The sequence below is a fragment of the Columba livia genome, chromosome 11, assembly GCF_036013475.1.
Source record: "Columba livia isolate bColLiv1 breed racing homer chromosome 11, bColLiv1.pat.W.v2, whole genome shotgun sequence".
Taxonomy (NCBI): Eukaryota; Metazoa; Chordata; class Aves; order Columbiformes; family Columbidae; genus Columba; species Columba livia.
The window spans coordinates 17,555,908-17,582,938 of NC_088612.1; the positions used below are offsets into that span (position 1 = coordinate 17,555,908).

General features: G+C 41.6%; 1 protein-coding gene across 2 annotated transcripts; it reads left to right on the plus strand.

The window, feature by feature from the left end:
• Nucleotides 1-243: 243 nt before the first annotated feature.
• RAB8B (RAB8B, member RAS oncogene family) lies at nt 244-26,886 on the plus strand. 2 transcript variants are annotated; one of them, XR_010475271.1, is made up of 9 exons: nt 244-486; nt 15,689-15,749; nt 16,889-16,949; nt 18,015-18,092; nt 19,158-19,247; nt 19,969-20,034; nt 22,157-22,207; nt 22,699-25,228; nt 25,700-26,886. XR_010475271.1 is itself a non-coding variant. In XM_065076195.1 (8 exons), the coding sequence occupies exons 1-8, from the start codon at nt 363-365 to the stop codon at nt 22,789-22,791; spliced, it is 624 nt and encodes a 207-aa protein (XP_064932267.1). In that variant the 5' UTR covers nt 244-362; the 3' UTR covers nt 22,792-26,886. The 2 variants fall into 2 exon arrangements, 1 of the variants encoding a protein (XP_064932267.1); XM_065076195.1 differs by having other exon boundaries at nt 22,699-26,886.
• The last annotated feature ends 145 nt before the right edge of the window (nt 26,887-27,031 follow it).

Consider the following 27,031-nt stretch of genomic DNA (forward strand, 5'->3'; position numbering starts at 1 on the left):
CTTGTAGAATGAGGCCATCTGATTGCTCAGTGACTGCCGTTCTGCGAGTGGGATTAAACTCAGGACGTGTGTGTTTCTGTGCAGAAAACTCGTGTGTCTGCTGCGAGCCGAGCACCGGGAGCGTGAGGCCTCGCACGGAACGGGTGGCGCCGTGACCCGGTGCCAGTGCAGGTCCGCAGCGACGGCTCGGCCGGGGCGGGGGCGGAACCCCCGCGGCCTACAGCTCCCGTCGGGCCCGGCCGCTTCCGGCGCGCCGTGACGCGGCGGAGCCGCCTCCGGGAGCAGGCGCCGGGCGGTGCTGCGCTGCGCTGCGCTCCGAGCCGCGCTCGCCCCCTCCTGCTGCGGCGGCGAGCCCGAGGAAGATGGCGAAGACGTACGACTATCTGTTCAAGCTGCTGCTGATCGGGGACTCGGGCGTGGGCAAGACCTGCCTGCTCTTCCGCTTCAGCGAGGACGCCTTCAACACCACCTTCATCTCCACCATCGGTGAGCGGCCGCGCGTCCCCCGCAGCCAGCGGGGCGCTGGCCGGGGCTCTCCCGCCGGGAGAGGAGCTGCGGGCCGGGCGGGAGGGCCGGGGGGCGCCGCCCGTCTGGCCGCCCGGGGCCGGGGCCGCGCTGGGCGGCCTGTGCGTGGAGCAGGAGCCCCGCGGCCGTCAGGGCCCCGGGCGGGGGAAGCGCCGCCGCCGTGCCCCGGTTCCGCGGGGAGCGGGAGCGCAGCCCCCGCGCTCGGAGCGCCGCTGCCGCCGTCCCCGCGGAGGCGGGGGGGCCCGCGGGGGCCCGGTGCGGGCAGGCCGCGCGGGAAGGGCTCGTCCCGGTGGCGGAGGGCGGCGCGGCGGGACCCGCCGGATGCGGGTCGGTCCTGCGGCCCCGGCGGCAGCAACAGTTGGCGCGGCCTCGGCCGCCCAGCCCCGGGGCCGCTCCCGTTGTTCCCGCTGCTGGCGGAGCCGGTGTCTCCGGGGACTGTGCGATCGGTGGCGTGTGCGGGGCTGCCCCGGGACCGAGTCCTGCGGGAGATCCCGGGTGTTGCACCGGCCGCGTTACGGAATGGTCCGTCCGTTTTTCTCGCCCTTTCGCTACCGGTCTTTTCATGTTCGGATGTGAGATGTTCGTTTTCAGAAAGCAGAAGCGGGCGTGGGCTCCTTAAACTGAGTGTGGCTCCTGCTGAGCTGCGCAGTGACAGACCCGCTCCAGACAGGGTTTCATGGTTTTCTTGTACATGCACGTGTGTGTTCACATATGTGTAGCTACATTTTGGAGATCCGGAGCGGTTCTGCTCAAGCCCCTTAGTCGACTAGAGCTAAAAGCTCCTTAGTGATGGTAGGAGAACCTCCTTGACCAAAGCTGAGTTCAGTTATAAATGTGATGGTGAAAAGGGGTTTCTAAAGCTCAACTGGCTTCTTTTAATGATAATGATACCGAAACCGACCATGGTGCCTTATATTTCTGCAAGATTTGTCAGTCTTAAAATACTTCTTGCTTGACTAAACATATTTAGCACAATTTCCAGGTTGTTCACTGAGATATTGCTGAATTGAAATCTTAGTCTGACAGGACTTGAGATTTATGGTTAGCTGCTTGTTGTTGTGGTCACTTCTAAAATAAAATGAAGGACACTTGGGATGAAGGGATAAACTGCACTGGAGGCTGCAAGTATTTAGGATGACAAAACTAATGCTTTGAAGAGTAACACTAAAAGGATGAGTAGCCTCTTCATCGGAAGGAAATTGATTTAAAGATGATGTAGAATAGTGAGTTGGGTTTTTTTTATGTTACCCAAATGCCATACCTCTTCAGGCATTTTATTGTGCTGAACTTGATACACACGGAAAAACAAACAAAAAAACAAAACAAAACAAACAAAAAAACCTAAACAAAATAAAAGCAAGCAACAACAACAACAACAAATTTTTCTTTGGGCGGATGTGGTTGGCTAGAAGAGGTATGGCTGCACTTCTAGCGCTTTGAGAACAGATTTTCTGCATTTCAATAAAGAAGTTCTGAGGAATTAAAATGGCACATTCCTTTTCTTTCTGCAGCCGCTTTCAAAATGCTGTAATGGTAACACCAGCTAATCAAGACCTGAGTAGCATTTTACCTAAAAAGGTATTTTGCTCCATCTGTGGTAGAATAAAAAGCTTAATAAACATTAATAAGTGATCCATAGTTAAAAAAAGTGCCTACATCGGGACTGTACTAAATATAAATTACCTTTTTATACTTATAAAGAGATAGCTAACATAAACCAGTGCATATATCTTCGAACCATGTTCTTTGTTTCCTGAATTGCTTAGCCCCTTGATATTTCTTTTTCACACTGATTCACTTCAAAGTCTTGAGAATTGTGAATATGATGCTGTTTTTCTTACCTTATTCAGTAAATAAGTGATTTGCTCTTATTTCCTTCCTTTATGTTTGGTTTCACAAGGGCTGTCTTATCCTCACTACTCAACTTGAAGCAAGTTACTAGTAATGGAGGCATACTTCTGGCTCCATAGGTAGTATTTGTGATTTCACGGTTATGTTTTCCTCCTTATGATTTGTTTCTCCCAGTCCCTTTTATTTTTTCACCAAAGGACCTACAAAGAGGAAAGTCGACAATGTAGGAAATAGTGAAACTGCTCATGAAGTCCTTATGTAAGCTTAAATAACAATACTTGTTTTTTTCAGTCTTCGTCACATATTGCTTGTATTACTTTTGGGTTAATCACGTAGATCTAATCTGTTCTTGAGGACGCACCCGCGCACACTGTGTGAGCATATGCTGGCTGCTCAGTGCTGGTTGGTTTTACAGTCACAACTCGTACCTCTGAGGAGCTCAGGGGCATTCGCTCCGCTTTTCACAACTCTGCTTTTTCTCGCTGGCCGATAGAGCGCAGCCAGCCCTGGTGTGGCGGTGGCACAGGGCTGCAAAGCTTGTCCCCAACGGGCCCGCCTGCCGGGTTTAGTTTTAAGGTCTCCAGATTAGCGTTCCTAATTGAGTACAGCGAGTCTTCCCGAAGGGTTAGCTGCCAGGCTGCTTTGTTTACGTGTTCTCCAAAAAGTGTGTTCTGCAATATGGTGGTACTTACTGTTACCGTGTCTGTTCAGTTCACAGGGACTGCACTTAGCACGCATGATATGATGAGCCGGCAGTGGTGCCCACTAGTCTGTCTCCCAGCGGGATCAGAGTTGGTTTCACTGTAGCAGTCCATGAAGGCATGTGCTTGGGATGTGTCGATGTTAAATTTTAGTGTTTACTCTTATGTATGTAAATGCTATGTGTGAGTGAGGTGAGTCAGAGTTTTTTCTGAACTACATGGGGTTAAACTTGTTTCAACTTTTTTTCTTAGATTCTACATCCAGAAATTAAAGCAGACTTTGTTGCCGTGACAAAAGGCACCCGGTATCATGTCTGCACACCAAATATCTTTCTTATAATTTCCCACTTCTGTTGTTGTTTATTAGTTTACCCAGGGCAAACCACACCACTTTGGTTAGCAGAGCAATGGAAACACTTTCCAGAAGGGGAAAAAGAAAGTGGGAGGGGGATATGGAAATACTGCTTTGTTATAGAATATTTTTACTTAGCCTTGATGTTTGTATTATAGGAGTGAGTCAATAATGACTTGAGGCTACTTTGTCATCTTGCATGATATGCGTGTGTCACACTTTGCAGATTCCCTGCTCTTCCGCTGTCAGGCAAAACTGCAAGTTTGCACACGGTCTCTTGACTTTTCAAGACTTTGGCTGTGCGGTAAGGGTGGCTGTACTGATTCAGACAGTAAAGTCTTCCAGCCCTGTGTCCTGTGGCCAACAGCCGCTTGAGAAGCGGGAGGAACGTGAAGTGCACGTGTATTTATAATTTTATCAGTCTTAAAAAAATTCTTTTTGGGTATTCTTGGCTCAGGAATCTTTTTGTCTTTATCTTGACTACTTGGCGTAACTAAAACCTTCAGCAAACTTTGCTACCTGTTATGAGCAGTAAATCAGCAATCTTTCTCTGGTGATCCTCTTGGGTATGACAAGCGATGTGTTTCCAATCAGCAGCTTCAGGCAAGGCAGGTCCTTGGCCTTCAGCAGCTTTACGTTTTTTATGTAGGGCTCCATAGCTCTGTTTGGAAAATATCTAAAAGGGCTGACAAGTCATGGTAGTTCTGTGGTCCCTAGTGAGGATCAGCTTGTCACTGGTAACGCGGGATGAAACTTTTACAACGGGAATGTGTTATGTAAGGTCATGGTGCTTGGTTTGCTTCCTGAGTGGAAACTTCTGCTTCTGCACAGTTCTACATGGAAAGTGAAATGCAGTTGAGTCAGCTTATTTTCACATTTCAACAGCTCCTAAAGCAAAACTTATCTTGGAGTATCTCGCATGCATTTTGCTTGTAGTTTCAGTGAGGTGCACGAGAATAAGCAGCATTAATTTAGTAGTCTAAGTATCTTAACTTGCTGTTCAAGTAGTGCTGTCTGGTAAAACTGGATTTGGTTTATCATTCCAAATAATAAGGTTTATTCTTTGCATTCCTTTCAAGTTTTTGTTTAAACTGGTCTCTATGAGAGTAAATCACATCTTTTGGCTGATAGCATTTCTGACTTAGTACAAAGGCTTGCTGACGCTGAAACAAAATTTGTCGTATTTATTTTTTGTAATCCAAGATGATATCAGCATTTGGCAGGAAGTTGCCCACACGAGATAGTACTGGCTCTGAGAGTTGAAACAATTTGTTGATTTTACAGAAGTAACTTTTCCTTAGCCTACAGCTTGCAAAATAGGACACTGCTCTGGCAATCAAACACATGTATGCTGACCTTTGAACACTTGGATGAAAGTCCTTTGACAAGCAAAATTACCAACTTCCCTTTTGCAGTGAAATTTCCATGTCTGTAATGTGTGATGGAAATTGTTGTAGTGCACTCAAGTCAAATTATGCCCCACTGAATATTTCTTCTCTTCTTCGCCATGGCTACTTGTCTGGCAGACAAAAGATGGGTTGTTGTTTTGTTGGGTTTTTTTCACCCTCCCATTAAGCTTCCCTATTCACTATGCTCATTCAATCAGTTTCTCTTGGGCTTCTCCAGATGGTAGGAGCTGTAGAAGAAAGCAAACATCAGTGATACATGAGCGAAGTGGGGGAAGAGGGAGGAGGAAGGAGTTGTCAGTAGTACTTTATCGTCATTATAATTAACAAATTGCAAGAGTGACTGAGTGAAGTGACTGAGACTAGTTTGTCTCAGGTGGCACCGTTATTCACATCTACAGAATGGAAGTGCATGTGTGAGGCTTGTAGGATGCGGGACTTGGGTATCTCAGTGCGAGAAGGTCAAGGGTTTGCATGGCAATGGGGCAGTACTGTGGAGGTGAATGTGGGACTGGAAGAATGATTTGCTTTTCAAGGTATGTGATGGGTGGTCAGCAAGATATTATTCTGATGTTGATCAGAAGGCATCATAGTTGGAGACATCACAGGTTGAAAGCATTACAGTTTGTGTCTCGAGTGACCTTAAATTTGATACTAACACCCAGCAGGTAACAAAAGACACCTTAGACTTTGATTTTCGTCTGCTGACGAGGTTGTGTTACCCTATTGTATTCTGCAACAGGCCAATAGGCAAGTGAAATTGTTTGGCTTCTATTAAAAATGCTGTTGCAGCTTTCTCGCTGCATGTTAATCTGAAGCAGCGTGACAGATGTCCAACTGCTCTGTGCCTGCTCCTAACTGGCAGATGGAGCTCTGTCTTGGTTATAAGTTACCTGGTTATTTGAGTGACAGGAGGGCGGCTTAGAGCTGCTTTTCTGGCTTGGTTTGAACGCAAAGTTAAGAACACAGACTAACATTGAATGTAGGAACAAATGTATGGATTAATTGATTGCAGGCTTTGAGAGGGGTATTGAAGACATATAGCTTTTGTTTGTGACATATTTATTTATTTTCTTGGAAGGATTTCCTAGTCCTTCTGTAACAGGGCATCCTTTTATTAGAAACGGATCTGGAACTGACTTCAGAATTGAACTGAAATTCATAAGAGGTGATGAAGAATGCATGGAGTATTTACAGTGATGCTTTCTTTCATGTTTTGTGATATAAATTGTTTGTTTGTAATTCAAAGGGTATTACATACCTTTTTGTCTTTAGTCAGGTGTTATGATAAGCTATAGTGTCCAGTCCATAAAGCTGCCTGTAGATGTATAAAATAGATCTGATCCTTTTCTCATGCAGATGAACTATGAGTAATAGTAACTTCAGCAGAGTTGTACTTTGTAAGAATGTTGTACAAGGGCAGTTGGTCTGGAAGTCTTCAGCTGCAACTCAGAACTGAAGTTGGCAGCTTCCTGTTCCTACAGGGCTTGCACTGGGGTGTAATTTGGCACCTCTCAAAAGATTTTTGACCATTAATTGCATGTAAGTTTAATGTTGTGGTGTATGGTAAGCTCTCCTCTTACGTGTAAGCTATGAGGCTTTTAGATTGTATGTATTTTCAAAGACAACTAAAGTACTGCATGTTTCAGAAGACTTTTCTGCTAGGGAGAACAAACAGTTGACCCAGTTTAAGATGATCTGTGTTAGCTTTGCTGCTGCTGTACAAACTGTACTGGTTTGGGCACCAGAGGAAGAAAAACTGATGGTGAATGTCAGTGGCATTCTCTTATATGTATTCCAGTGTCTGGGAGCAGACTGGTCACCAATAGGAGTGTGGCATTGAATCTGGAACTTGGGAAGAACAGGCTGAATTTAAGAAATTGGGCAGAGCTAAACTGGCTGTGATCCAGGGAACACATACCCTGCTCCACTGCACCCCAGCACCCCCCAGCAAAACCCTCCTTTCTGTCCTCTGCCTGAGAGAGCGAGCTTTGCTTTACTGAAGCAGAATGTCTGTGTGGTGTGACTTCTGATGGGATTGAAGGTGAAGGTATCTGTGTCAGCCCAGGCATGGGAGGGAGGAAGAAGATAGAGTAAGTCAGAGTAGCTGCTGGATGGGAGAACTTCTCTGGCCGAGCAGGAGCGACTAAGAGGAGCATTGGGAATGTGCTGTGTAGGAAAAGCTAACAATGGTGTTCCCAGAGCCTGTTGGGAGTGCCATCTTTAAATAACTTCAGTAACTTCAAACCTTCTGCTTTGACTGTTGGTCTGATTTTGCTGCCGCATCAAGAACTTTACACACTTGCTTCTGAAACATGACCATATTTCAGACTGTAACTGAAATTCATAGATTATTTATCTTACTAAAGATAATTCTTACTGGATGAGACATTTTGGTCTTCATAGATAACCAGAATCCTTTTGGCCAGAGCATCGGTTACAAAGCTAAGAACCGTCTTACTGCCATTGTTGACGTGTGGGGGTTTTCTGGTATTTTTCTCCCTGTTTATGTTGCTGCTAATACTCATATTCTGTGTACTTTCCCTTCCAGTTTTAGCCGGTCTGTGCCCTCTGAAGTCTCATGTGTTTAGTGAGTGGGGTGTTTCTGCGCTCCTATAAAAGCTTCAAAAATTTCGCCACTGCTCATCTTTTAAAATTGCGTTTACAGCGGTCGTGGTTTATTTATACCTGCTCTAACATTAACCAATTCAACGTTTTTCCTCTCCCTCTAACCTTACCTTGTTATCCCCGAATCTCCCACGGAGATGCTTGGCCATGCAAGTTGTTGGGCCGTCACTGTTTTTAACTGTATGCACCGACTGTTCCCATCAGGCCTCCCGTGCCCGTCTTATATCTGTAGCCAATGGGAAATGTGTGCAGTGCCTATCGTTGGTACCCTCACAACAGAGGACGCCAAGATCACTGGTTGAACTGTGCAAGGGTTTTTTATCTCTAAGTGTGTGTGCTTGCTTTCCATGTAGCAGCTCTTCTGTTTTAAACAGACAGTGATATGGCCCCCAAAAGTCTTTTTTTTCTTTACTCTGGATAACGGGTTCAGTACAAATATCCAGATCAAGTGGGAGCCCTAGAGCTTTAAAAAGCTTCTCTAAAAAGGAGAGGCATCTCCACTTCTCGCTCGACAGTCATATAGGTTCATCTGGATCAAAAATTATTGAGCAAAATGAAACTTAACCTTTTTGGCCTTGTCTCATCATTGCAACTGAAGTGTAGTATATGAATAGTGAACAATGAACTTTAAGTCTTGGTGGCAAGTATTGTATCTGTTACACGGGATTTTTTGAATAAGGAGTTTTTTGACCTACTTGTGGGCCACCTTTTGGTCTGTAGTGACTGGTTGGTTAAACAGAGCATGTGTCCAGCTACTGAGAGAGGAGAGCTGTGACTGTGTGTGCCTGTTCTCTGGGTTACGCCATCAGTTGTCATTAGAGATGATGGTAAACTGAATTATGCAACTCGCACAGAAAACAAACATGAAAAACATGTAAACTAACCAGATCAAAAGAGGAAAGGATTTGGTTGTGACTCTTCAGTGGTGGCACCTCCCCTAGTTCAAACTAACTGTGAAACTGTAGCTTCAACTCAAGTCTGTTGGCTGATTTTAACATTTGCTGCTCTCCAGTTGCACCCTGGCTTGAGAGGAATATGTTCTCAAGTTAGTGCATTCCTCCTAGAGACAGTCAGTCTATAAATAATCCTTAAAATAAACAAACTTTGCTGTCTGTATCAGCAGTGCAATTTTAATCTATTTCAAAATTATTTTAGATGAAACCGAGTTACCACCAAGCGTAGCTTGTTTTACATTCAAAATAGAATGAGAGGTAGACATAGGTGAATTTCTGTGCACTTCCACAGAGCTGTAGTACCTGTGTTGTAAACTCTCAAAGATGTTCTGCACAGACCCAGCCCTTTTAAAGCTGGGCTGTTGTGACAGTTGGTAATTTTAGTCATGTCAAGCAGTAATAAGTTTCTACTATTGTGTTGTTTCATAGCCTCTAAATTTGGATCGAGTATTTTGGGTGCTTAAAATCATGCCATTCAAAGGCAGCTCCAAGCAGTCTGTAAATCCTGAATTCAAGCTGCAGAGAAGAGAATTTCTCTTTTCGGGATCGTGTGGCGTCCCAGGGCAGCTCTGCGGTGCTTGGTTGTGGTGGCAGAGCTCGGAGGAGCACCGGGTTCAAACCTTAGAGTGATCATCAAATTACGCCGTAGGTTATTGAGTTGTCAAGAACCCGAATGTTTCAAAGTGTAGGTTGGTCTGATTCTCATGATAATAAGTTGGATGCTGCTTCCCTTGTTCTGTTTTAGATAGAAGATGGTGTACGCTAAAGGCAGCTCAGTGCAGTGGCTGTGCCGTAGCTGAGACACAAGCTGAAGGAAGGTGGCCCTTGGCTTTTAGCTTTATGAGCGTCAGTCTGATCTTGGTACGAAGTTTCAAGGTCTTATAAGCAGGAAACTGCCTTGTGTTAAATATACACGCACCCACGTTCTTTCTCACCTTACCTATGGCAGCCATTTGCATGTATTTATTTTGCCAGTGTCATATGTTTAGACTTTAAGAACCTTAGTGTATTAATAACTTCCGAGGTGCAAGGCACAGCTCCATGTATCATTGTGTAGGGCGCCAGTATTAGACTCTTAGTGTGGGTGTAGACTAAGATAAAGAGTGGCCAGCTAATCTGAAGGAGCCTGTCCAGCCCACTCTGAATTTAGCCATGTTTTGTGGATTCTTGTGGGCTGCCCATAAGGAATAGAATGCATCTGTGTCCCTTTAATTTGTGAAAGGATGAATAAAACTGCTTGCACTTGTGTATAATTCTAAAATAAATTCATGTTGCAACTTTCAGAAATGTTGACCTTCACCCCGTTGTGTTGTTCCATGTTAATCTTCTGTATTCTTGAACGGTCGCAATAAAAAGACTACTGCGTCTTTAAGTTGCGCAGTGATACAAGACATTGCGAGGCATTTTCAGATTATCTCAGCAGATGTTACTGAGGACTAAAGCCAGGCGTTCAAGTTCAAAACGATTAGACTTTGCTCTTTTGCGTGAGGCTGTATGACACACTGGTATGTTGCAAGTGTTCCCCACCCTGCCTTTTACACTTATCTTGTTTCCTACTTGGTAATTTCTTGTGTTTACTGAAATCCTTCACAAAAGATCTAATTTTAAAGCCGATTTCTGAGGCTTCATTTATCTGCCTTTGTAGATTGAGACAGTATACTCAAGTAGCACAACAAAATATTCCCTTAAAAATACCATTAAAAAAATAGTTGTGTATTAAATCCAAATCCTGCAATGCCTGCTGCTGAGAACAACAAAAAAAGTAATAATGCCTGGGTAAGCTTGTGGGGAGAATCTACAGGAACAAGTTTATGTCTCTCAGCTGTTGGATGCATATGGCAAAGAGCAGGTTTCTGAGGAGCAGTGTCCTGCAGGCCTGTCCCTGCTTGCAGTCTGCGTGGAAGGTGCCAAAACCCTTCAGCTGTGCAGTCGTGTGTCCACACACAGCTCGTGTGTGTGATCGGTGCTGATACCGCGCGTCTGTCGTCCTGTGGTGAGCGAGGTGTGCGTGAGCGCCTCGGCGTCCTTCAGTACCGACCGCTCCCAGCTCGGCAGAGCATCACGAAAGGCAAGTGTGCTGGCAGCAGGTGGTTCTGAGGCATGTCCTGCTGCAGACCTCGGGGGTGACAGGCTGTGACAGCTCTCAAATGCAGACCCGTGCTTGGGAGGACGAGCAGAACAGTCCCCGCTGTCACAGCTCTGCAGAGGTCCTGCTGCTCGCTGGTGCTGATGGGCCTCTGCACCTCGGTCCTTGCTGTTCATGAGAAGCAAAGCCCATAGGGAGGAGTAGTTCAGAGCAATTCTCTCCCAGAGTTCAACAAACAGAAGGTGAAGCATATTGATTTTCAGTCGTGGGCCTCTTCTCGCTTCCTTTTTTTGAAGGTAGGTTACAAGTCTGCTTGCTCGTTTTTGAGTTGCTTTTAATTCAGACTTAACTCTGAGCAACTGCAGGAAGATGTTCTCCATTTGTGTGTATTGTGAAGACTTTTATATGTTGTGTTTTGCAGAAGAAAAGTTGCAGAATTTTCTCCCTCTCTAGCTCTGCCCATTGCAGAAAAATCAACCCCTCCCTGACCCTACACATAAGTACAGCAGGACAGGAAGGGCCAATGCTGTGAGGTTGGAGCAAGCCCAGCTTGAACGTTGTTGCATAAATTCCAGTTGTTCTGATGCTGTATTGATCAAAAGTGTAAGGAGACTTTGTACCTTGACTCCTTTCCCTGGCTTGTAATGAGTTCATTTTTATTGTGATCTATGTCCAATGGTGATAAGTGCCACAAAGTTTCTGCTTATCAGGGAATCTTGTTGGAAAAATATTTTATTTCCATTTAATTTTACTTCTTCCATTTTTTTTCTTCAAAAGAGTAAGGTAAGATTTAGAGAAGTAGGAAGAGAACTTTTAAAAGAGAGTGGGGTGTTTTATTATGTGCACGCAAAACAGATCTCTTAATTTTTACTTGATAAACAAGATCTGACACTGTGATGCATCTTTTATGCTCTTTGATAGATGAGTCTAAAATGAGACTTTCTAGCAAGCAAGTCAGATAGCTTCTTTGCCAATTTTTGATATTTCACCACTTTTAAAATTCCCTTTGCTTGTATATTTTAAAAAACAAACAACAATAAACCATTTGAAATGCTAGTGCATTGAGTAATTAGTATTATTATTATTTAGTAAGTATTGCTTTGCCAGAGATAGAGAAATACTGTGGTAGATACACAGGCTAGTGTGCGCTGTCAGAGACTGACGTTTATTCACATGCTGAAAGGAGTTGATTTCCTGGCTGATTTATTGCTACAGCTGCACCAGAAAAATGTTATTAAATCTAAAGACTCCGTGAGCTTAGTGAAACGGGAAACCTAGTCAATCAACTTGGGTTCAAATCAACAGGAGTTGTCATCTGATCATACAGCTTTCTCATGTAAGGTCCAGCTGCTGCAAGCTGATGTTGAGCCACATGAAAAATTAACATACTGGTTAACCGTGTAATACAGTTAAATATTAAGAATTCTGATGTGTGCTTGCCAGTGGCTACTAAGTGAGTTTTGATATATAAATATATATATATATATATATATATATATGTATATATATATATATATATATATGAAACTTTTTGTTTATTTTCTGTCTTTCACTACTTGTGTTCTTGGAGAACATGGCCCTTCCAGTACCTTCTTTCTAAGCAGACTGAAGACCAGAGAAACCTTTACCTTCAGAAGCATTTGCTGGTGCTGCTGTAACACTGTACTTGCTCCAGCCAGAACGCTTTGGGTTGGTTTCCTTGTGCTGTAGCATTTTCTGCAGCAGAAATGTTGTTTGAAAGAAGAAACAAGACCACCTTGAAGTCTGAAGAGCGGTGTGTGGGGAAACCTTGCAGTGGGGACCCATCTGGGACTCTGTGGCACTGGAAAACCTGAGGCACTGGCTCTGGTGACTGCAGGGTTAAAATCGCTGATGAGGAGAGGACAGAAGAGTAACAGTGGTGCCTTAGGAGTAAGCTGCTGCTCTAAAAACTGTAGTAGCAAAATGAACTGTTTCAGCATCTCGGCTCAGTTTGTCCTTACATTCTGTAAGAATTGTGTCAGACTGGTTTTATTAAGGTTCATAGTAGGAAACCCTTGGCACTGCAGCTGGAAAAGGAACCTCTCAATCTGCACTGCCGGGCGGTTCTGTATATTCAGTATTGCAACGTAGCTCTTTGGAACATTTCCCAATGTCTCTAAAATGATTGCATTGCAGCCTAATTATGTGTGAAATCTGCCCAGGTTGGCTGGAATATGAAGGAAGGTGTAACTATGGAGTGGAGTGGTGGAAGAGGTGGTAGTGGCAGAAGAGCTTTCAGTGGATGAGATGAAGATGAGTTCTTGGCTTTGAGCAAAAGCAGCCTTGGTGAGGCCAGTCCCCTTGGCTACGTGGTGCTGAACAATGGTTAGACCCTAGCTGGGGAGTTTTATTATCTTCGTGTGGTGATACAAGGGAAATATGGCAACCTGCAGATCTCATGGGGTTTTTGTGTAAGTCTTTGTGTGGCATTAATGACACTGTTCTTTTTCTTAGCGTGCAGATTTCCCTGCTCACTGTATTCTTTGAGAGAGGTTTGTTGGGAGCTATGGGATAAAATACCCTCAGTAAAGAGATGAGAGGGCATGCATCCCTGGCTTATAGTTAGCAAGGAACCAAAAAGGATTTTGAAGAACAGTAAGCCCTGAGCTGCTTTTACCTCATGCAGCAAGGGAAATGGAAGCAATTACAGTGCTGACCAATGCATGGTTCAGGCCTCGCCTTAGACCTGGTCCGTGCAGGCTGCAACCTTGTGATACCTACCACAGGTGCTGTTTTATCTGTGTCTAGTACCTGCTGACTTGCTGGGTGACTTGTGTGGTGACTCCACTTAAGCAGTTAAAAGTAATTATCCTGTCAGCCTTTGCATTCTAAGAATTCGTCTGGGTTGTGTTTTCTAAAAGCTTCTAAAACTTCAGATGGACGTGCAAATGTTTCTGGTCTTTTTCTCCCTACTGGAGAGAACAGCATTGCATATTGCATTTTAAACCGTGAAAGTTGTGTGATCCTTTGCAGTCAAACTTCCTGATTTGTGAAATGACTCTTCTTTATTAGACCCAAGTGTCTTTTCAGGCGTTTTGTATTCATTGATAAAGGAAGCTTTCTGTCCATAATTACTTCAGAAATGCTCATTGGAGTGTTTTGCGTGGCGCAGTTCAGATTTATGTGTAAGCAGAAGGTTGCTGCGCAGGCCGTGAGCGATGGCAGGAAGCACAGCCATGTCACCGGGCCGCGGTGTCACCGGGCCGCGGTGTCACCGGGCCGGCTCCACCAGCGCTTGCCGCTCACCGCTTCCTGTTGCTGAAGAGAAAGAACAAAAGAAATGCCAGTTTCTAGTTCATTTTAGCCTCTCAAAAGTTGCAGTCGCATTTGCTAAACTTCTTAGTATCATAACAGAGGTAATTATGGCCTTGCCCTTTTATATTCTTCTTTTAGCTTCGAAATTCATCTTTGAGAATTTTGGTTACATTCCTACGAGAAGCCTCAAGTTCTGAGAAGGTTTCTTTTGTGCAGATCCTGGGTTTTAGAAGTGACCTAAGGGACGGTTTTCAGCTAGTGTTGCATCTAGTTACAAAAAAACAACTTTACAAAGGAGATGCAAAATCCTATTAAATGTGGAAAGGAAATACCTGACAAACTAGTGTTGTGTATAATAAGGATTTTTTTTAAGTACACATCAGTCTTATGTCATTTTTGGAAGAATGTGAATTAGTGAAAATAGCTTTTTGCCTGTAAATGTACTAGTGAAGCTTGGGAAAATGCAATTGTAGCAGTAGTTACAGCATTTTAAATTAATGCAATTAATTTCATACGCTGTTAAAAGTGCTGATGAGATATTTCTGCTCATAATTTGTTTTCTAACTAATGGGCTAAACTACATATCCATAGCACATCATGATTAAGTGGCTGAAACTTGGTATTTTCAGTATATTAAAATATTAATATCGCATGTGAGAAGAATGAACGTCAAATAGTTAATGACTATATTTCATATCCAAATGCTACTGTAGTATATTAAAAAAATCCCTTAGCTTCCTGTTTAAGTGATGGATGAATTCTTACAGCTATAAACAGCGTTTTCTCAATTAAGATACTCTTGGTAATTTTCACTTAAATTACATCTGAGGAAAGAAGAAATTAAGTAAATATTAACAAAATAGCCTACCGCACCCCCCAAATCCTTTACAAACTGTGACTGTATGTTAAATAACTGTTTAGGATTCAGTGAAGAAAAAATGGGCTATTAGTTTCAAAACAGGTTAACTGGGGGGTAAATGGGGGTGTCTGGGATGATTCAAGAATCCAGCAGTCACATTGTGGGGCTTGAACAGTCTCAATCTGAGCTGTGTTAAAGTATAGATTACAATAGGATGTGAGAGTGAAAATAGTACAGGGTAAGGGCTGGTCTATTTGGAAATCTTGGCTTTGATTCTTAGATCCATTTGATCTGTCTAAACCTTAAAAGGCATTAGTAAGCTCGTCTGAATTATTTATTTTTTTTCATCCATGGTTTAAAATCTGTCTTCGAACATCAATCTCAGAACTGATGGGAGTTCCACAAGTGGAAGTGTAACAGGGGAAAAGAAGTGTTTTCTTGATACTTTTTGGAGTTTTCTAGACAATCTAAGTTACTCTTAAACTCATGTTCTTGAAGAAGTCCCATGCGTGAGGTCCTTCAGCCACCTTCAGCAGCTATCTGTATAGCTTTTATCTCCTGTGATGCTTTACCTTTAGCTCTGATGTCCAAACATTGCATTAAATATCTGTTCCTAAAAGTAGATGCTGGTTTTAAAAAGGAACTAAGGGATCATAGTAAGTATTTTATCCTCAGATCCAGCAGAGGTTCTAGGGAATTCATTTGAACTGCAGGGGCTGGTCACAAGTTGAGAAAAATATGCATTTGAACTAGCGATCTTCTCAGTGTAAAATGGAGGAATTTTAAGATTAAACCTTCCTCGCATAATCTTGACTAAGTGTGGTAGTGAGTCTGAGTTTGGTCTGTTTTCATTGTGCAGAATAATTTATCCTTGGCATGTTGGATGCAGCTGAAAACCTTTGTGCATCCTCAGCACTTGCTGGTGTTTGGAAGAAATGACAACGTCAGAATAATTCTTTTGCCTAAGTTTGCTCTTACCAAATTGTCCAAAGGAAACAGAACACTTCCTTTTCATTTATTGCAAAACTTAGAGTATCTCTTTCTCTGGCAGGAATTGACTTCAAGATCAGAACAATAGAACTAGATGGGAAGAAAATCAAGCTACAAATATGGTAAGTATTCCAAAATAATTTAAGTTTTCAGTGAGTATCGAATTAATCTGTGAGCAGAAATACTTCATAGGTTTTGAGCCGGGGTGTACCAGAAGTTTCATACGTTCTATTCATTGACTGTCCGTGAGTTTGTGCTTTCTTCTGGCTTGTTCTTGAGATGGTTCTGCTTCAGCAGCACAGGAAGCAGCCTGTTCACATGCGAATGTTACAGCAACTTCCCATTTTATCAAAAGCCGGCCCCTTAAATGCACTTTTAGCTATTCCGTGTGGTAGAGGAGTATTGGCTCCATAGCTGTAAACTAAAATATGTGACCTCACAAACTGTAATCTTCTCTGGTACTTTGATACCCAGAGGCACAGGTCAGTGATAATCCTCCCGTTCCTTGCATGGTGGGTTAGCAGAGACTGAGCCTCCTGATAGCAGCAGATGAGTATTTTTGGAATAGCATTGTTACACATGCCAAACTCTTAAAATGCTGCTGGTGAATGTAGGGCTTTTGCCGATTTCTCAGGTTCTAGCAAAGATAGTTGTGACACCTGCATGCGAGCCAGAATTCTTGTGACTAAGGAAGTGCCACAAGTGGTTGGTACAAATTTTCTGTCTGTAATGCCAGTCAAAAGGGTTTTGGGGCCTTTGGGGTCCAGCTGCCCATAGCTATGACTAGTAGGCAAACGCTTTGGTCCTCTTGTTCACTCACAGACGAATACTGCTTTGAAGTCACCTAGGATAAAATATCAGCACACTGAGGTATAGTGGCTGATTTTTAATAGCTAACTGTATGTGAAAATGCACTATCCTGAAATACTTTACTGGCGCATGTTTTAATTTTTGTTTAATGCATCAGAGCTCCCTTTTTAATTACTCTAGGGAAGGCTGTGTAGTGCTGAGTGTTACTGCTTGCATGAGAATTTAAATGCTTTTGTGCCATATTTATGGTGCTGCTATAAGCACTAATGTAACTAGGATAGCTTGGGAGTGAGGGAGATGTTGAGAGCTAAAGAAACTTGCGCAAACAGCTTCTAAATGGTATTTTTTCTTAATGAGTGAGTATCAATATGTTGTTACTCTGTGTAAAAAGATATCTCTAAGTACAGAAGAATGTGAAGATCACCTCCGACTTGTTTTCACTGAATTTTAGGGATACAGCAGGCCAGGAGAGATTCCGCACAATCACAACAGCTTACTACAGAGGAGCCATGGTGAGTGCTCTTACTTCAAAATAATTAGGCACAACTAGTGTAACTGGTTTGCTGTTATTAAGGTTATATCATGTAAGTCTTCAGTTGGAGGACTGGATGATTGTGGCTTGTGATGAGGGGAATAAAGTTTGTGGTTTGGTTGGGATTTTTTGTTTTGTTTGTGGTGGTGTATTTTTTCATTTTATTTTAAACCTGCTGGTACGTTGTCTAGTCCTGTTTTTGTGATGAAACTTCAAGCTCTATTGTATTTTTAATGTAATTAAATTTTTGCAGGTTATAATACGCTACGTTGCCAAGCTTTCATTAGACACCTTTTTTTAAATGCAGTCAACCCCTTTAAACACTTGAAGTGTTTGAGAAGTAGTTAAGGAATGATTTTAATATTAAAAATGTATTTCCCTGAGTTGCCTTTCCTTCAGCTGGTAGGAAATGCAAAATCTAGTCTAGAAATACAGTCACCTACAAAGGCTACTGTTACTTCTTCCATTAAGAATGACTTGAAGTCAAGTAACTGACTTAAAGCCTGCACTGTCTGTGGTACAACTGCTTGTAATGGTTCTAATGCTGTGATTGGAGATACTTTATGCTGGGACACAGTTGATCTCAACTTGCTGATTACTACCTGTGCTGCTACTACATGTTCCTGTCACCTTGTATGAACAGATCCGTTCCATTCATAATCTGGCCATGGGTCCAGATAACTCCACTGCTGGGTCTCAGGTTTGACATCTGTAACTGCTTAAAGCTGCTGCTTCTAAACCTGACTTTAACAACAGAGTCCTGGTTGCTGTTGTAGTAGAGCTTCTGAATTTTTTCTGACTATAGCCTAATAATTTAAAACTTCATATAGGTAATGTATTCGACCTCTAACAGTGGCAAGAGGCATTAAATAGTAATATTTTGGGTAAATTCTTAGCAGTGGCCTAATGCTTTGAGAAAGGATTGTTTGTAGGTGCATAAGTCATATGTTGAATTTCTTGCAAGCGTAATCAAACCAACAGCGTACATCAAAAGTCAGGCAATAGTGCTACCTCATCTAACTAGATTTTCTTGATTTTTATTTAGGGAATTATGCTGGTGTACGACATCACAAATGAAAAGTCTTTTGACAACATAAAAAACTGGATAAGAAACATAGAGGAGGTAGGTGCTTTGAAAGTACTTCTTACCTGCTCCATCTTATGATTTCCCTGGGACAAATAATAATCAAATAATTATTAACTTTCATTATAGTAGCCAACATTAATGGCCAAGTCAGACAGTGCAGTGGATGCAACAGTGGTTATTAATGGGGAGAGTATTATCTCATTCATCTAGGGATAGAAAGTAGAAAACTTAAGTTTAAAAAGTAGGCGTAAAGTGTTTCAAAAGTGCTCTTACTATGTGAGTTTTGTTCTTTTTTGCTTTTGGGTGTGTCTGAGGGATGGGAAGGAGCAAGATCTTAGGGTGTCTGCCTCTCACAGAGGTGATGACACATCTGGCTAATTTCAGTTGCTGTTGTGTTGTGTGTTTGATCAGAGATTTTTGCCCTTTTCATTTGATCTTGGGTAAGCTTTCTTCGTGCTGCCTACTGTGGATTATTTAATGGGACATGCTGTCAAGTAGGGAGTGGTCTTTATGAATCTAGAGGAGAAGCCCTAATCTTAGTGAAGCTTTAGTTAGGTGGCAGAATCTTACTTTTTTTTTCTTCTTTCTTTAAACAAAATCTCTGGGCTTTTCTTTAGTATTGTTCTTGGGCTCCTAAGCCAAATGTCTGTATTAGCAACTGGGCTAGAAATGTTCTCTTGTTGAAGTTCTCTTGCTGAAGTGATGATTACTTTAAAAGTATTTTATTAACAATATATCACATAATGATACTCCAACCAAATACCCCAGGTGTCTGTGCACCACTATTAGGTCAAGTGTGCGGTGTTACATTTCCAGAATAGCCAAACACCTGCACCTGTGCGCAACCTGGTACAGAGCTCATGGTGCTGTATTTGATCTGTAAGAATACTCGACTAAATTTAATCTGGGAGTATTTATTTGAATTTTATTTTTTAAACTTAACTATTAAATTGCCTGTTTCAAAAATCATTCTCGGTAATGCCTTCACGTCAGATAACTTTAAAATAAAACGTTCATTTGTGGATGGATGAGTTTGACACACAAGTTTGTTTTAAGTAATGATGCACTTTGTTTCTGAGAGGTTACTTTTTCTCCTTTCAGCACGCCTCTTCAGATGTAGAGAGAATGATCCTGGGTAACAAATGTGATATGAATGAAAAGAGACAAGTATCAAAAGAAAAAGGGGAAAAGGTAAGTTTTGGTGACTTGCCTTGTTTAGAAGCCTACGTTTCTTAGGATTTTGGCTGCTAGATATTTGGTATGTTTTAAGCACATGAGAGATGGGCCTCAAATCTCTTGTTTCAGAATCTTGTAGGATGCCAGGTTTGTAATTTGTTTTGTTGTTTTAAAATAGCACTTGACTATCTTCAAGTTTGAATAAACTTAATGGTACTGTTGTCTTGAGAGGAAGATCCTGTGAAGAGTGTCGACCTTTGCTGGAGCATGAAGTATTCTAAATCTCAGTATAAGGCTTGTGTATAGTTTGATCACGTTGTACTCAGTTCACCATGTTACTTACTCTTGTCATAAGTACTGTTATTAAAGCTTAAGCAATTAGTTGTTCTGCAGAACAAACAAGTAAGAATACTATCTAACCGTGCACAGAGCTAGTAACATAACTTATGGGACGATTGAACGTAGTTATCTGGTCCATAAATCCTTATCAATGAAGATTCTATCTTGATGTTCTTTGAAGTCCTGGATAAGTCTTTTTGTGAGCAATTAATGTCTTTGGGTTTGAATTCACATGAGGATGTGGCCTGTTCTAATATTTTGTCTAGTAGTCCAGTAACTTTAATGTTTTTGCAAGAGAAAAGCAGAAATGAAGCTTGTTTCTATTATGAACCTATATGAAACATTCCTTTTACAAACGAACCCCCAAGACACTGAAAACCTTTAACCTCTCTTCCAGTTAGCAATTGATTATGGAATCAAATTTTTGGAGACAAGTGCAAAATCCAGCATAAACGTGGAAGAGGTAAGAGATGGGTGTTGCGCTCACGTGTGTTCCTTGTACATCATCTGTGGGGCTTTCTGACCTCATGTGGGACCTGCAGCCCCAGCTGTGCTCCTGGGTCACCAGTCTGGTTATATTTAGAGAGCTACTGTAAAATCCAGCACTTCTTGTTTTCTGGAATTGTTTTTAAAATGGGTGTTAACAGTGGTTTACTGTTATTGCAGCAAACAGTTGCTTTGGAGTTCTGTGCCTTGCTATTTTAATTGCAAGTGCTTTTGGAGCGGGAATAGGTGTAATTTTAGAACAATGCTTTGTGAAGGAAATGGGATTAAAGATTCTTTACTTTCAGAAAAACATGCTACTGTGTCAAGGAGCCTTCGGGTTACTACTAGATACGTGCTATGCAGGCCAGATGTATTTTGACCTGGAACATCAGCACAGGCTGTCGTAAGCTGATGGTAGGGGAGGGAGAAGGATTATAATACTCTATAGACTTGAAATCTGTTTTTATGCAAGAAAATACTGTGCTAAAAACACAAGATTACTATTTGTGGGAGCATAAGGAAGTAGAATTGGAAGGGAGAGTGGCTCAGTTCCAGTCTATTGTATTATAAATCACCCTGGTCATCTCAGGTAGGGTGGGGGGAGGATCTTAACTCTGTGAAAAGCGTGGACGAGAAAATAATGTGATATCAAAAGGCAGTTACATTAAGATTTATTCATTCAGATAATGCAGATTTATTCTTAAATGTTGCTCCTGAATCTAATAATCCAAAAGCCTTTCCATGTGTATTGATGGAATACCTTTTAAAAGTCCTCCAAACACATAGTTGATTCAGATCATGCAGCTAACAAATTAAATAGAACCTAAAGAGATTGGTACTTTAAAATTATGTGACTGATGCTGTGCTAGCCAGGGTTTTTTTTCTGATTGCAGGGTGATTGTTATACAGTACAGTTAGAGCAGACTTATTTGCATTGTGCTGCATTTGGAACAGCACTTGACCTGATTTTCACAGTGTCATTGTGATTCCTACCGCAGACAATGGAAGTGTGAGCATTAGCAGCTAGTGGCAATGGTGGATAGTGATAGTGTCCTAATTAATAAAAAGTACCTGTCGTCTTCATTAGTTCCTGCAGATGGTTGACTTGCTCTTTCATTACATGCCCTGCGATTTCATTTTAACTCCTGTAGGTCATTAAATATACAATGTTAATTTGTGCTTACTCCAAACAACTTGGCTGTCTGAGATTTTTTTTAAATCATCACACGAATAGTGAGAAAGCATTAAAAAATTGCAGCTGGTATAAGCATTCAGCAAGTAACAATTTAGTCGTCTTTCCACTAAATGCTTAACTTGTGGGAAATGACACAATTGTGATATTTTCATGATCAGAATTTTATTTGTTGCGATTTATTTGCATGAAATGAGTGTTTGTCTTTGGATGTATTCCTTCCAAACACAATGAGAGGGGGAATGGTTAGAGTTTTTTACATTCTAGAACTGTCCTTGGATTGTTGATACCTCCAGATAGCCTAAAATCTTGCTTTTCCCTGCTTTGCAGAACTGCAGAGTTATTCTGCTACAGAAGTTTCTTTGCTCCTTCATAAGCTGAAGTCTGAGGCGCCGACATTTGCCAGAGTGATTTTATTCATTTATTTCCCCCGCAGGGATGGTGGAAGCCTAAATAACGTTATAGATAGCCCAGGAGCAAAACTTTGGAAGGACAGAAGGCAAGCTGACCTTAATGTGAATTCCCAGACATACCATCCTCAAACCTCTCTGTGGGTTTATAGTGGGGACGCACAGTATAGTTTGGAAAAAAAGGTTTAAGTGTGTGTCTGCAGCCTTCTCTTCAGCAGATTATTTGTGGGGTTTTTTTGCCTAAGAGGTATCCAATGAGAAAGTTCACTCGCTTCAACGACCAGAGGGATGGAGACTCAAAATATATAGTTTTTTCTTCTGAAGCATATTTATTGCAGTTTTAAGTAAACAGCCGTGGTACATAGAGTTCCTTCCAACTGGAAGTGCTAGCAGTGGCCCACAGAATGCTGTATTGTTGGTGTGTCTGTCTGCTCCAAGCCTGTCTGCTCTTTAATGTGTCTTGTGACTGACTCTCTTTAATTTCTGCTCCTCACCAGGCATTTTTCACACTTGCACGGGACATTATGACAAAGCTCAACAGAAAAATGGTTTGTATCTTCAGTTGGCGTACAAACTAGATAGGTTAAAATGACTGCTATAATAATTGGCTGAGTAGTAGCCCTACCAAAAAAATGCTGGGGATTACAGTGAATGCTAGATCAAATCTGAGCAAACAGTGCTTTATCGCACTTTAGTACCCATCAGTGTGTCATTGTTCTTTACTGTGCATGGACATGAACAGTGGGAAGCCTGAAGCTGATGTGTTCTTTTGAAATGTGACAGCGTGATCCCTGCTTTATTCAACATCAAATGAGTCACTTCTCCACCTAATACTTGAGATCTGGATTGTTGGATAAATGTTTCTTTTTAAAATAGGCAGTTTTATTCAGTGATTAGCAGAGTAATTGTGGAGCTGGAGTTGCAACAAACCTCCGTTCTGATTATTGCTTTGCAACGGGGGGGAGTGGGGAGGGAAATCAGGAAAGCTAGACTTTTCTTCTTCTGCGTTTTACAATGTTGATACCGTTTTCTCTTTCAGAATGACAACAGTTCATCAGGGGCAGGTGGGCCAGTAAAAATAACAGAAAATCGATCTAAGAAGAGCAGCTTCTTTCGATGCACGCTACTTTGATGAACTTCTAATGATAGACTGCAGCACACTTAGAACCTTTTCTGCTTCTTTGAAAGCACAGGGTCACAAAGCCTCAGAAATAATACCACCAAGCTGCTGCTGAGAGCTCCATTGAACGTAGACTGCGATACACAAAATACCAAGTGGATTTTGCTCACTAAGCCTATTGACCTGTCAGGCTCTTCTTTCTCAGATATGGAAGCTATGAAGTGGAGACACAAATGCAAGAGTTAACTTGTTTTCCTTTTTTACTTTCTGTTTTATTGCCTGTTGCAAAAGCTGCTATGTTTCTTTTAACTTTGCACATCCATATTGGCCTCTTACTGCCTGTTACAGCACAATCTTACATTTGTATTTGCACAGTTTGACTTGTACGTAAGATTCTTAACAGATTTGTGCAGGTTTTTCTTTCTTTTTTTTTTAAACAAATTTATTTGCAAGCAGAAGAGCCAGGGGAAAAATTAAGTCTCACTTCCATTATTTTCTATGCTGTATACTTGTGGCCATGACTGCAGTGTGGATGTGGACACTCTAGTGATGAGAATTCCTCTTAACAATTGGCGTTTAATAATTTGTATGGGTTTTGTCTCTTCGATGCACAAATCTGTTCATGCAGAAGCTGCAGCTTCTATTCTGAATGTAGTATGTTGCTTTTCGTTCTTTACCCGACTTCGCAAAGTTGCGTTCTGAATTGCCAGCCACTGTCTGATTCACAGATGCACCTTTCAGTCATTTGAATAAACACAGTGTCTTTCCTCACGTAACTTCCCTTTGTCAGCTCAAACTGCCTGCAGCAGCTTTGTGTTGTTTCCGATGGGGAAGCACACTCTGGAGTTGAAATCATCGTCACACATTGGCCTCATCACTGTCACTTAAGTGGCTTGTGGAAGCTGAATGCATGAGTTCCCAGTCACCTCTTTGTGGATTCATTTGTTCAGAAATGACTGCTTCTAAAGGTGACTTCCATTCCTACCGCAATTCTAGGGATAGTTCGTTGATGGCTGCAAGCATTCACAACGGAGGTGTCCAAAAAACTAGCTTCCCGTGCAGCTGAGAAGTTTATCAAGTTGTGGCACTAAGGAGACGGTCACATTGGGGCTATCATGTACCATTAGTTCTGCAGTTGATGCTGAATGTGTGAAGCCCTCTTTGGTCTACTCAAGCAGTTATTTTTTTCTTCAAAACTGGTTCAGTGACCGACTGTTAGGAGCAGAGTTGAAACGTAGTTGCCTTTTTTACTCAACCGAGCATTGTATAACCGAGTCTTTGTTCTACTACTTTTCTATTGTCTTCTGAAAAATTTCCTCAATGAGCAATTAAAACAGGTGCTTTAGTTCTGTCGATGTGCCAAACTTGGACCATTGTAAGCTTTAACGACAAGTTTGCGTCCAGCGTGTTTGTTTGTAGGGGATAGGTGCGTTCTGTCGCTGTCCAAGCCGACATCTGGTGTTCTTGCTTTTGCTTCACTGCGTCGTCTGGAGTTGTGAACAGTGAGGTGGTTGTTGCCACAGGTATCCGCACCGTCTCGTGGTGTGTCAGGTACTGGGTTTGTCATCTCTGGGGCTGCTGTAAATACTTCGAAAGTGAACAGGCCGGTAGCGTTAGATTTCCAGACTTTTGGTTTTAAAAGGTTTAACATTTAGGAGCTCGTTCCATAAAGTTTTAAGTTGTTATCACCGCATCCCCATGTGTAGCTTTTAATAGAAATAGTTATTGTAACTAGATGGTGAATCTCATAAACTGCTGTTGCTGCACTAAACCAGGAAAATCTTCATGGCAGCAAGGTTTAGTGACAAAACAACCCTAACTGCTCTGTTGTCTACCCTGGATGTTTTTCTCGGACAGGCTAAAGCAGTTCTGTTTTCTGTATGGTTACAAAAGTGCTTCTATACAGAAAGTGTTGTGACACCAATTATGAATGTTGTTTATTTTCAGTAATTTACCTCTGACTTATTTGGTGTCGTAATACTTTGGTTTTTTATCTCAGGGGTTGTCTGCAAACCAAAACTGACATGTTCTGTGTTTGGCACCGTTTACAGAATGCTTTGTGTTGTTTTTCCTGTCTTCGCTGTGTGGTTAAATGTTCATTCAATATTAGTCTCCATGAACTTCCCTTTGAAAGAGCCTGTAAGTAGTAGAGTCTATGAAGTGCTTCTTGAAGCAGCAGCGAATTGGGGTATCTGCTCTGTATTTGGGGGGGTGGGGAGAAAAAAAACTTGCTATTTTCTTACATTTAGCTGTGCTAAACTGTACATAAATGTGAGGTAAGACCATAGGAAATTCACTTTATGCATGATAAAATAATGCAGTAAATATATCACTTTGCTTAATGTTCATGTAAAGTTCATCTTTTTCTATTTGTAGAAGAATTTAATGCAATTTTGTTGTCCCCTGCTGAAACTGAAGAATTCTAATATCATGTGGTCTTATGGATAAGGTAAAATGCAGATTTCTCTCTCTGTCTTTGTTGTTTTGCCCCCACCCCCCTTCTCCAGCAGTATTAAATGGCTGAGTGGCTGCACTTTATCGGTGTGCGAACTTTTGGTCAGTGCAGACCTTTCCGTGTACAGTCTGCCCTGCCAGACATGGAAAATGTGCTGGATCTTTGCGTGCAGATCAGCTGTATGTTCTACTGGGAATTTTTTCAGCTATACTTTCCTACAGACAGGCGGGTGATGATAAATGGATGTTCTGCCTACGCATCAGATGCTTGGTGCTACGGGCTTTTCTAAAATCACTATGTCTTGTGCAGTCCCTGTTGCTACTTTGCTCGAGACTATATGATCTAAATTTTGAAGGACTTTTAACTATACCTCAGTCAACTAGTTAGTATTCTAATGTCCATTACGCTGAAAGTAATATAATTATTATTCATTAAGCAGCAAATGTGTTTGTTTTTTTTTTCCAGAAATTGCCACTAACCTTTCAGGAAAGGCAGACATTCTTTGGTGGATTTCAGTAAAACAGAAATGCCGCTTATGCTGTTGAGTTTTATGAAATCTCGCCCTCAGCCCCATGTCTGTGCACTATATCTCGACCAATAGTTTTTTAATGGTTGCAAAAAGCACCAAACAAAATGCAAACTCGCTTCAGTGCTTTGCAGTTTTGGCTTTCAGTCTGTGCTCAGCAAAATATGCACAAGACGTTTTTGTTGAGTGTGTATATAGAATATTTGATTTACTTACTGTCTGGAAGTTCTATTATTGCTGAAGCTTAAACCACCCACGAAACTTAGTGCAGCTCACTTTTCTATCTGGGGGACGGTCTCCAAAATGCTGTTTAACTTTTCAGACCTGTAGTTCTTTTTACAGAAAGTATTTCCCGCTGTAAGTACCTTTCCCATACTAGTCTGCTGAAGTCAAGTGAATTAAGTGGATCATTTTCACAAGTGAATAAAGGAGTCTTGAATACATATCACATTAAAATATTGTGAATGGATAATGATTTGAAAGTACATGAATAATATGTAAAATGCATAATTGTGTTATGTGTGAAAATGCATCTGTTATTTGGTTATCTACTAATGTAACTGAAATTTTGCAATGTTAAACCTCTTAAGGATTGGTCTGTAGGTGATAATAGGTCGTATTTCTCCTCCATTCACTGAACTGCTTATGCGGTTCTTATTCTTATAAATAAAACTTGTATTTCTTTCTTCCACAAAAGCAGGATTTCCATTGAGTTTTCTTGTTTCTGGTGAATTTAATAATCTAGTGCATTCCTATGGCCTTACAAGCATTTTTGCAAGTAAAACTTCAATTACAGTTATTTTAATGCTATATAGCTACTAAATTCAGAATAAAAAGTTTAGTCCTTGAGAAAATGCTTAATTTTGAAATAGAAGTGTTCTACTGTGTGTGTTTAAGCACATTTTATCTCTGGTATAAAGGTGTAATGTGAAAAGCTCCTGCAGATAAAAGTGAACTTGTCATGTGGTTAACTTGTAAACCTAATCATTAATTGTGTATTGATGTCTATAGACAAAAAAAACCAAACCCAACCCCTAAGAAAAGCTTCACACTCCAATGGTTTTATTATTCCATGTGAACTTTTTTACAACGTGTGTCTCAAATAAAAGTTACGTAATGAAAAGTATTTGGAGTATTTTGTATGAAATATTCCACGTAGTTTCTATACAGTTGGCATTTCCACTGTATTTTCCATACATCTCTTGTGGAAAGGGGTCCAGCTGAGTTGCATCTGTAAAGCTTTGCTTAACTTCCACGGCAAACCACAGGGG

Coding starts and splice junctions, on each gene's coding strand:
- RAB8B (XM_065076195.1), top strand. CDS start 363: ATGGCGAAGACGTACGACTATCTGTTCAAGCTGCTGCTGATCGGGGAC. Junction 15,750..16,888: donor AAAATCAAGCTACAAATATG/GTAAGTATTCCA, acceptor ACTGAATTTTAG/GGATACAGCAGGCCAGGAGA. Junction 22,208..22,698: donor CAAAGCTCAACAGAAAAATG/GTTTGTATCTTC, acceptor TTTCTCTTTCAG/AATGACAACAGTTCATCAGG.